This window comes from Manacus candei, unplaced genomic scaffold (genome assembly GCF_025592945.1).
Source record: "Manacus candei isolate 608988 ecotype Guabito, Panama unplaced genomic scaffold, ASM2559294v1 h1tg000060l, whole genome shotgun sequence".
Lineage (NCBI taxonomy): Eukaryota > Metazoa > Chordata > Aves > Passeriformes > Pipridae > Manacus > Manacus candei.
In genome coordinates, this window is record NW_026138108.1 from 1590927 (window position 1) to 1602766 (window position 11840).

At 39.2% G+C, this 11840-nt stretch overlaps 2 protein-coding genes across 2 annotated transcripts in view; one reads left to right on the forward strand and one right to left on the reverse strand.

Moving 5' to 3' along the window:
* The window catches only part of PDHX (pyruvate dehydrogenase complex component X), a 173812-nt gene extending 168487 nt beyond the window's left edge, over positions 1-5325 (reverse strand). Inside the window, exon 1 of the mRNA XM_051804137.1 lies at positions 5322-5325. The gene's annotated coding sequence lies outside the window, so the exon portion shown is untranslated. The remainder of the gene's footprint in view (positions 1-5321) is intronic.
* On the forward strand, positions 187-11551 carry ELF5 (E74 like ETS transcription factor 5). The gene is given in 6 exon segments (XM_051804399.1): positions 187-319; positions 6433-6666; positions 8948-9002; positions 10583-10834; positions 11456-11523; positions 11526-11551. Coding segments are annotated over 6 exon segments (768 nt in total).
* Positions 11552-11840: the final 289 nt, after the last annotated feature.

Genomic DNA, 11840 nt, shown 5'->3' on the forward strand with positions numbered 1-11840 from the left:
TCTCAGTTCCTTCACTGCAGTTTTCGGAAGATCATCATTAGCTTCAGCTGAAGCTTAAATGACTGTGGGCAATGGTACCCCATAGAACTGTACATACAGAGCCAGGGAATAATGCCTATAGCCTTAAAACTTTGCTCCTTAATATTATCTTTCCATCTTCAACTAAAGTATTAACATCTTATGGTGATGCTGGAGTCAGTAGCTCCATACATACAGAGCACACTTCTGCCAAACACAATGTTTTGTGATCCCCTGACGTCTTCAACAGGACTCTTTGGGACAACTGAAGATGTCTACACTGCCTGTGATCATCAAAGAGGTATGCAGACAGGCTCCAACAGAAAAAAGACATTGTACAATGTCAAAAACTGAAAAGTGATTTGAATTCAATTCATTTTAGATGAATCATGCAGCAAAAAGGCTACAGATTCTGAAACTGCTGCTGAGCCTTCTGTTATATGCATTGTCTGCTCCGGTCTTACTGACCTTTTCAAGCATATCACCAGTCATGTCAGTTAAAGGTGTGCAGGAATAGTAGCAGCTTTAGTTTTGTTTGTCATGCAATGTGTTGAACTGATGCTTTCTCCTCTTATTTGAAAACATGATACACCTAATTCAAGCAGAAACTTTCAAAGGCCATTGTAGTTCATTATGAGGGGCTCAGCAACTATGGCTTCAGATTCTTGACTCCTTTTGTTTACTCCATGAGTTTGAAATCCAGCATTTCTCACTGAAAAGACACCCACAATACACCACTTCAGCTATAGAATGGAAGAGTAATTTATTTGGGGAGATTTATGGTTCGTCAAACACTCTGCAACTTTGTAGTGAATAGTGGAGACTGGGTAAATACACACTAAGATGGCAATGACTAGGATTCTGAAAGCCACTAGAGAACAGAACAGCTGTAGAAATGCATCTGTAACAGTGCAAGAGTTCCTCACTACAGAAATTACCAATGTTAAGGGTGCAATGTTCTAACTGTGCATATAGAAAACCTAAGCTTTACCAGGCCATACATCTCATGTGGGGAATCCCTAATCTGTTTGAAGGAATTTATTCCAAATGTTCTGGTGTCAGATCAGGTTCTTGTTCAGAAGTTTAAGTAAGCACTGCTTGTTAGAAATCTTCTCCCTCCTGAATGATTGGATTAAATTCCTGAATAGTCCTGGCATTCTTCTCTGTGCTCAGGTTGAATCATTCAAAAGGCTCTGAAAAGGGAGGTAGTACAACCCACTCTGTTAATGAGCCAAACTTTTGGTTAGAAACAGGGAAAAATTACGACTATGCAAAATTTTTCTCTTCCAAAGCTATTTTTGTTCTTTTACATGAGAATACTGGTGGTTTTATGGAAAAGACCTTTCCTAGCAAGACACATTTTGAGTAATAACAGTAATTTCCACATGGTTCCTGATGGTGCTAATCCATGACCACTGAGGACATAGTGTTTTGTTTCTATATCACTAAGTTTGGCATATGAAATAGAATATAAATCTTCTTGCTTCAAGATGGTTATATTTAAAGCCCTGCAGGAATTGAATTTTTTTTAAAATCATACTGGTTTAATATTAGTTTTCATTCCATCTTAGAATACAGTCCTAACTTTCATTTAGAATTCCCAAACTCACAGAAAGCAGTCTGTTTTAAAATTTAAACATGCACTTTTAAATACCTGATATGATTCATTCCAAGTTAATTTTTAACCCCTTCTTCTTTTACCTTGATTTTTATTAAAGATCTGCCTGTTATTCAACCTTCTTCCAGGTCTTTAAACAAACAAACAAAACACCCCAAATACAAAACCCACAACACTGACATTGAAATAATCCCAAGGTAACTTCTGATATTGGCATATACACGTTTCCCAAAGGCAAAGTAGCCCATCTGAGGCATTTTGACAATATATAACTTTACTGTGGTCTGTGACTAGTTAACAGTATAAGGTCTGTGGTGCTACACCTGCGCAGCTCTGAATTCATGTTCCAGATGAACAGTGGTGCAGCAGTTATACTCGAGCAATCATGTCAAGTTGAACTCCACTTGTAGCTAAGTGAAAAGCTCCCTTAGTTCTTAAGACACAAGCTTTATGCAACAATCAGGTCAGACTGCCTCTTGCTAAGCAAAGATGAGCTGAGGAAGTAATTAGCCTTTTCTGACCAAGGCAGGAGCTATGTTTCTTCCTGCACATGTTTTCTATTGCTCAATTCTTCATGCTTTTAGGTTTTCTAGGAGTCCTTTCTGGTTACAGTAATTTCTCTCCTGAATCAAATTTAAACCAGCCTTTGAATTCTCTTATCATTTCTTCCACAGTAGCCAAGGAGTACATATAACATGTCTAGCACACACAGATAAAGCCACTACTGCATTGCATAAGCAGCCTTTGAGCAGAAAAGTACTTTGCTCTGCAGCCAGAGTAGAATGTAGGTCAGCCTAATAACATTCAACCTGCACTTTTTTCTGGTGACAGTAATAGGCTTAAGGATCGTGATCCCAACATCTTTTGAAAACCTGTTTTGTGCCAGGTAGAAACAAAGTAGAAGCTCAAGTTAAACAGAAGAGAAAGTGATGGCAAGACTGTCTAGAAAGAAACAGATGAAGACAACTCCTGTTCTAAAAGAACACTACTGTGTTAACGTATGAGCCCAAAGTAAGTTTCTAAAATATTTTCTGCAAAAATGTGAAGAAGTTCCAGCAAGCCCGATCAGATACAGGACCCTGGCTTAGACAGACTTTCATCTGGGACAGTGCAGCCACCCCCATGGTCCCATGGGGAGAACTACAGAATTAGTTTGCCTTTCCATTCCCACACTGGTAATTTTACTGCTTTTATTTTCTGGCTATCAGAATATATCAGCATTTGTATCTCAGGGCATTTTTTTTAATACAAAGTGGAGGATATTAAAATTCGTGACACCAAAAATATTGTGTAATTTTTCATTTCTTCTCTATGTTTTCCAGCGCTCGGTGTAAAGGGCAAAATAATACAGAAAATTCACACAGTCTCTGACTTCTAAATTTCAAACATTATGACTAAATTAAATGTCTTTTCCAACAGACAAAAAGGTGGACCGTGTTACATAGGAATGATCTACCCACCTTATATTAAAACTGGACTACATATAAAGAGACCAGACAGTTTTGTTTTGGCTGATGGCAGTATTTCCCTCCACATATATTTTCCCACACATACTGTATTAGCTTGCCTGCATATGCCATGCAGCAGTCAATGTATCCCTGGAAAAGTCTGGACAGCTGTCTTTCATTTGGCACGCATTCCTGAACCTACTTGAGACTTATTGCCTTCCACAGCTTCACTTGTCACCACCAATAAAACCACATCCCCCACAAAGTAGGAGACTCATTTTAGAGGTGTCACCTTAGCTAGGGAACTTCAATCAAGTCTCTTGACTGAACAAGCTCTGTAGTCTGGGAAGACTATGTCAAGAGATGCCATTCTCTGAGGGCTGCCCAACCCAGGCTCCATGAAAAGTACAATAAGATAGTCAATGCAGCTGAACAGGCAGTGGAAATCACCTTAAAATGGTGGGATGGAAAAGGTCTGAATTCTGTGTTTTCTTCTGCACCCCCTGCAACCCATCATCATCCTGTTTTAGGCACAATTCTGGCGTGTTCTTGTCACTAGGGGCTCTATTGGCCCTTATGTTTTTGTATGGTGATATGAAGTTTTACCTGCCCCTTTCTTTTTCTCTAAAAAAAACCCCTGAAATCTTTCATAGAGTCTATGTCTTTGGCTGATCTTTCCCTCCTTAGTGGCATAATACCTTGATCATGTTCATCATTTACAAGACAGGAAAGCTCCCTGAATTCTTTACTCTGATATGAGGTAGAAAAGGCATGAGCACATGCGAAGGTGAGGTGTTGGTGTCAGCACCTTTAAAGTGCTCGTCACATACAATAGTACTTCAAGGGGCCATAGCATATTTAAAAATAATGATTTGAGCCTTTCCAGAACCAAAGGAAACACAGAAATTGGACTACATGAGTACTGTTCCATGAATGAAACATGCTGTGTCATTTATATGACAATACAAATCCTGCCAGAGAAGATGATATTTATCAAAACAAAGTCAAAGTTTCAAGCCCAATGGCCAAAGTATTTCAAGGTTATTCACTGTACCTGTGGATTGGTAGAATAAATACTTCAGCTTTTCTTTCATATTGCCTTAAGATAGGAAAAAAATGAGCAACTCAACACTCTTGTAGATAGAAAAGTGAAGTTGTAGATAGAACAGGGAAATTGTAGATAGAAAAGGGAAGCCATGACCTTTTCACTCAGCTGCATATTGCACAGAAATATGGGGAAAGGATCTAGACTGGCTTGTGGCAGCAGGTCACAGAGCAGGCCCTGAAACACAGGTCTGGATTTGTGCCCAGCCCCAAGGGACACCCATCTCTTGGTAAATCTGTCTAGTTAAGGACATGATGATGTTCCAGTTTTCCTAAGGGGGGCTGGAGGCTGTTGGCAGAGGATTAAAAAAAAAATAAAAATATGCCTGATTCAGAAAAGGATCAATTCAACTTTCTGCTTCTCTTGAGCAGCCTCTGAAGTTGGGATTCCAGTAGGGCTATAGCCTAATTTTAAAACTTTTTGTTTTTTACCTGGCAGAAGGCCTGTGAGCCTGCTGCTCCCAGCACTCCCATTCTCCCCCACAGAAGCCTTCAGACTCTGACATAGCCAGGTGTGTTCAGTCTGCAGGGCTTATAAAGTTAATCCAATGGCAAGCTCCTCTGATTTTCCTTTTAACTAAGGAGGTGAATAAAATCTGGGATTCAAATATCCTGAAGGTATGGGTCCCAAAAGTCAGACCCAGAGCTTCTGCCCACCTCTTGGCTTTGCTACAATGTCACAGTAGCGTCTCAGGGTTTAAAACACAGCATGCAGTATTACATTAATCCTATATGTGCATACCTATGAAGATATTTATAGCATGGGAATGATTCATGAAAGCAACCACAAATTCCTCTGTAAACCTTTAGGAGTTGTAATTAAAGTAATTAGAAGTATTAATTACTTTACAGAAGCCATGCAGGATGCAAGATCCATATTACAGTTATTCTGTCACAATTTCAAGCCCTTCGAATTAATTTTACTGTGGAAACTTCTCCAGCCTATTTGCATCATTTTGCACTCTGAACTGACTGTCTAGACAGACAAATGCTACTCACTTGACTTGCAGTGCTATCATAACCTATATTAAATTACAATTTCATATAAGCAATCCCTAAAATCAAATATTCAGGATTTATTTGAAAATGAAATAATAAATAATGGATAACTGGACTAAGAAACTGTGAAGTACAGATCAAGTGTAAGATGCTGTGGGGTGTGAAAATGAACTAAACCTTTTCTGTTTTCTTCACATTACTTTCATTCACATGCTTGTTTCACTCCAGTGATATAAGTATTACAGATAATATATTCAAAATTAATTTAGAATCCTTAAAGATCCTAAAGTAAGGGTCAGGATTGGATCCCTGTAAGTGTTTAAGAATCTCAACTGAGAGAAATTACTAATCATCCTTAAAAAGAATAGAAGAAAATTGAGTAACGAATGAATGACAATAATGATTCCAAGATGTATACTTGAATTCTGCTTTCACTAAATGTTATTTGAATGGATGCAGAAAGGACATATCCTTGCCATTGCCTCTGCTTCTTACAATCACCCAAAAAAGGTAGCTGTACATGAATCCAGCAGAAGGAGACTGTAAGATCAGACTTTTGCCTGTACATTTTCCTGGTAACTGCACTGCTAAGGACAGAAAGAAGCCTGTTTAAAAAAATTTGGAATTTAATTGGCAAAGTAGTTTTAGGTTACAACTGCTTGGCAAGTTTACTTGGAAACTCTTTGTCCAGTGATGTGTTTTCAGAGTAGTATGTTTTTCATTTTCTAATCTAACAAAACAAATATTCCCTATGATGACATTAACATTATTTTAGATTAAATAAATGAAAGAACTTGCTGGAATTCTTAGAAAAAATGAAATAAATTAATGTTATTTACCTATCTGTCACAAGTCGTAACTAGGTGGCTTTGACTATTTTCACATCTAAGACCGAAGTTATTTTAGTCTAGGAATACATCACTTCTTTATATTACAGAGTGCTCAATTCTCACAAATTCTGTACTCTGACTTTTTAAATTTTTTGGACTGCAGTATTAAGAGGCACATTTTCTTTTTTTCCCATGTGTAAACACTTTTGCTTGAAATGTCTCACACAGGATGAAATACAATAGGAAGCAAAAAATGCAAAACACAGGGCTTGATGCGTTTCAGAGGAATAAGGAAGGAAAACTGCAGTCAGGAGAAGGAAGAAGGATTAGTTTTGTTTGAAATATGTTTATTAAAATGAAGTGCACCATGAATTTTTCATTGCAATGTTCCTTTTTCTTGTCAAATATGTTGCAGATCCTAATTCTTTCTGGACATCTATCCACCCAGAATACTGGAGTGAGCACAACGTCTGTGAATGGTTGCAGTTTTGCTGTAACCAGTACAAACTAGATGCCAACTGCATTTCCTTTCCCCACTTTAATATCAACGGCTTGCAGTTATGCAACATGACCCAGGAAGAGTTCCTAGAAGCTGCAGGCATTTGTGGTGAATTCCTGTATTTCATCTTACAGAATATCAGGATGCATGGTTAGTGTTCCAGAAATCAAACACAAAACATAAAGTGCTGAATTTTTGTGTGTTTCACACTAAAAGAAAATGTGGGATCCACGTTCTTGAGCACTGAAAAAAGGCATAGTACAGAGGCCACTTAGATACTGCACAAGGAGTATACAGAAATATGGCAGGCAGAAAATCTTCCTGCTACCTTAGGCCTCACAATCACACATAGACCAGGCACAACTCTGTGTGCCAGTCAAATCTCTAAATACCCATGAGCACTTCTCTCTCCTTTGGTTTTCTACTAAAACTGGTCAACCTGAATGATTCAAGGGAAGTCTACATCCTGACAGGATATAGAAAGATATAACGCATTGTTATTCCTGTAACTCAAAGTAGTGAAGATTGCTTTGCTTCTTAAAAAGTAAGCAAGAAGTTTTGTTTGATGAGGTTATCATCACTGCAGTATGCAACATATTAATAGTATGCTTAATGATGGCCTTGAATGAAAACACTTTTAATTTACTATTTTCAACCTTGTCTTAGAAGACTTATTAATGCTTAAATGAGTCAAGGTTCAAAAACTAAGTTATTGGTAGTTTAGAATAAGTGAAGTGAAATTTCTGCTGCAGATACCCTTTCTCTACAGTCATGCCCGCCAAAGATTAGTGTGTATGCCTAACTAGGGCAATTGTACCCAGGTGCATTGTGATGATATGAACAAAGGAGTTTCCACTAAGCAGGGAAATTCAGAATGTCATTTCCTTGTGCCCCTGCAATGAGAAACTGAGGAGCATTTTAGCTCCTTGAAGCCCTCAATGGCTCAAGCCTTCTCTGGCTTAGGGGAGTATTTGACCAAACTAGACTTATGTGACTGCTGAAAAAGGATTAAAAACTTAGGCATGCAAGTCCTGGAGGACCTCGTGGTAGCTGACACTGCCAGCGGCTCCCAGTGGTGAACAGCTACTTAGTCACCATGTGCTGGAATTTATCCATCCCTCCCTGGTCCACTGCCTACTTTTGAACTGCTCAGTGGGGAGAGAGGTGGCAAGGCAGAATGCAGCAGTAGAGGGTGACCTGGGTACCCAGCAAACAGGGAAGGGCAGGCTGAAGCTGAAACAGGATCTTTGAGAGACTGGGAAGACCAGAGAAAAGGAGGTGCCTAAGAAAATATGTAGATAAACTTTATCAAAATGGAGCAAGGCTGTGCAGTGACTGAGACATCAGTAGGACAGGTAAGACTAGGAGAGATAAGAAAGACTAGAGATTGTCACACAAACAAAACAGCTCTCCGGTTTAGGTTGGAACTGCTCTGTGGGACTGACTGGCATCACTTTCTTCCACCCAGTTAGTGTTCATATATCATATCAGAGAGGCCATTCAGAAAGCAATTATTAAATGCAGGAGATAAGGATGTTATTAAGGGAATTAAAGAATTCAGAGCTGTGAAGAAAATCTCATTAAGAAAATTAATTTTTTATAGTCAGTAGAGAGATTGAACACTTGACAGCGAATGAAATACATATGCTCATGCATATCCACCTTATAAATTGCATCAGACCTGTGAGGAAAGACAGTATGTAGCCCAGTAATGCAAGACATTACTACAACATACTTAATGACCAAACTATGCCTGCACAAGCAGGCTTAAGTCTAACTTTTCCTAATTTTTTATGCCCCACTCACAGCATGAGTTAAGTTTCTTGAATGCAGATTTGTGTATGCAATGCATTTGTTTATGTGTTGTGAACGTAAATACTCATTTAAAAGATGATACTGTTCTAAAAAAGCAGACAACTCCCAGCCTTGTGAAGATCTGATTTTCAGCCGTAGAGATGATCTTTACTTGCTTAGGGAAGGGAGTGAGGGAAGATTGCAGGAGTATTTTTCAACAGACAAGGAGCTGAACAAAAAAAGACTCACCTAAGTGTAAAGAAAGGGAGAGAAGCTGTCATATAGACAATGGCAAAAATGAAGTGCAAAGGGACCAGAGGGAAAAGAAACAATACACATGAATCATAAGATCAGAGACATACAGATACAATGCCAAGCATAAGAAGAAAATCCCAAAAGGTAAAAAAAAAAAATCCCCAAACAACAAAACATAGTCATAGTGGGAAGGATAAATCATTTTTGCAGCAGATGAGTTGAAAAATTATTTCGTCATTTTGCAGCCTGTATTTTCTACATCTGTTCTAAGGTACCTTCACGAGCAATGATGCAGTAGACAAAGACTTGGCTTTAGATTCCAGTCATAAATTATTCTTGTGAAGAAAATAACTGAACACTGGATTATATTTTTCCCTTTTAGGCATTTCCTTTTTTACTGATGCAGAAGTAACAAAGCCATCAAACAAGAACTGTAAGTAAACTTATTTGTACATGATAAGCTCCATTCAACAGGAAACACTGTATTCAAACATCAGCAGTATGTAGTGGATGAAGAGAGAGATTTCTAAAACAAAAAAGAAGGGCCTTTGCTTCTTTAATGCTCTTTAATGCTGAGGCAGTTTTGACACTTTAAAAGCACTGCACAGCACTAAGCCAAGAAATTCTTTGACTGCACATCATGGAGGGGTGCATTGCATGCATGAATACCATGTGCCAAACTCCATATGTCTGCAGAATCCAAGCATTTTGAACAGGGCATTGAGAAAAAACTCATGTTTTGTTGTGCCACAATACATGCAGCTGCATGCTAATTATTCACTTAGAATCATAGAATCATAGAATGATTTGGGTTGGATGGGACCTTAAAGATCACATCATTCCAACTCCCCCACCATAGGCAGGGATGCCATTCACTAGATCAGGTTGCTCAGGGCCCCATCCAACCTGGCCTTGAACACTTCCAGGAAGAGGCCAGCCAAAACTTCTCTGAGCAACCTGTTCTTTTGTACTGATGTAAAGTGCTTCACCAACTTCACACTAAAGAATTTCTCCCTAACATCTAATCTAAACTTGTCCTCTTTCAGTTTAAAACCATTGCCCCTTGTCCTGTCACCATCTGCCCGTACAGAAAGTCCCTCTCCCTTCTTTTTATAAGCCCCCTTAAGGTACCAGAAGGCCACAATGAGGTCTCCCCAGGGCCTTCTCTTCTCTGGGCTGAACAATCCCAGCTGTCTCAGCCTGTCTTCATAAGAGAGGTGCTCCAGCCCTCTAATCATCTTGGTGGTCCTCCACTGGACCAGTTCTAATAGGCCCATCTCTTTCTCGTGCTGAGAACCCCAGACCTGGACACAGCACTCCGGGTGGGGTCTCACCAGAGCAGAGTAGAGGGGTAGAATCCCCTCCCTTAACCTGCTGGTGATGCTGCTTGTGGTGCAGTCAGGATGCATTTGGCCTTCTCCTCTTTGAGCACACAGAGCTGGCACTTGTCCACCCACGAGCACCCTGAAGTCCTCTGCAGGGCTGCTCTGAATGACTAATCTGAAGTTAAGGTGATTTCTACATATAACAGCACTAGCAGCTTTTTCAGTAGTCACATTATTTGTATCACTTCTGATTCTCAAACAAACTTTTGAACTGAGTTGAAATAACAGAGTTTAGCAATGCTGGGAAGCAGGCTTTCTAACTCCTCATACTACTGTCTTGTTTTCAAGGCGAGCAATGTTTGTTACAATCTTTCACTTGAAACACTTAAAATGACCTTGAAAATTGCTTTTAAAACATCAAGTTGAATACAATGTCAATCAATGGAACAGAAGTTATGAACTACATAAACTTTGCAAGACATTATAATGTACTAATTTCTGGAGTAAAAAACCCAGATTCTAGTGTCATAGGTGTTTGCATGACCTGATTTATTTTTTTTCTGGAGGGAATTATTTGAAGGCAGCTCCAGCAAGGCAATGAACTAAAATTTTGAAAGTTACATTTAGGTAAGTGCAATTGATTTGTGAGGATGACAATCCAATAATAAAATGTACTGTAAATACTGCCTTAGCACTTTGGCATGCATAAGAAAACATCTACTAAATATCTGTCTTCCTCCTGTTCAAGACCTACAGAATTCTCATTTGTGGGAATTTGTAAGGGATTTGCTCCTTTCTCCTGAAGAAAATGGTGGCATCCTGAAATGGGAAGACAGGGGACAAGGCATTTTTTGTGTTGTTAAACCAGAAGCTCTGGCAAAGATGTGGGGACAAAGGAAGAAAAATGACAGAATGACATATGAAAAATTGAGCAGAGCTCTCCGGTGAGTTAACGGGCAGCAGTATCCCTCATTTCATTTGGCTTCTATTCCAGCATCCATTTTTCATAACTATTATGAAAACTTTGGGGTGGGAGGGAAGGATTGGGTGGGTGGTTATTTTCTTCATGTTTTTTCTTTAGGTCATGAGATAGCTCCTGGCCTCCTTTGCTTCTGAAAAAAATCCATAGGGCTAAATAGAAAGCAGTATAGAGTTGTAACTGTTGATGAAAACAAAGTAATCACACTTTATCTCAGTTGAGAATGTTACACTACATTTGCCAAGCAACCCCCCAAAAATTTCTCTTTTTGCTGTTCCAGTTACATTGATGGTTTCTTCTCAACTGTGATGATCTTGGGGAAAAAGTGCAACAAATCGAAGATCACAGTTCTTTGCAATTCTTGCATCTTTCAAATAGTGGAAGGCATACTCCAAGGCATGTGGGAAAGTTTAAACCTGTTTAAAGTCTTGAGAGCAATTTAACAGAAAGACAGGAGCTCTCTGACTGTAAAGAACACGGTGATTCACATACTGTTCTGCTGTCATGAAGTCCACGTGAAAAACTTCTCTATTGTGACTTCTGCTACTACTTTGTCCATTGTTTCTTTTCTGGTTTTCCTCTGCAGTTACTATTATAAAAGGGGCATTTTGGAACGAGTGGACAGAAGGCTGGTGTACAAGTTTGGAAAGCATGCCCTGGTTGGCAGGAGAACAAGATGTGAATTGCCTCATGTTTCCTTCTCAGTACAGAATGTGCCACATCCTGAATTATAAAGCTGCAATGGATACTTGAGGGAGAGTTTTTCTGCTCCCTCTCTCCCCTCTGTCAGTCTGGTTGAACTCATTGTAGATTGCTTCAAAAGACAGACTAGAGCAACAAAAACAGCACTTGAGTTTTGGAGTTGTCCTCCCCTTCATGATTTCTGCCAAGCACTATCTCTTGTACCCCTTTACTGCTCCTCAAGAGATAAGGATTAATGTTGATGCTTAAACACTCCCTACCTCTCCCTA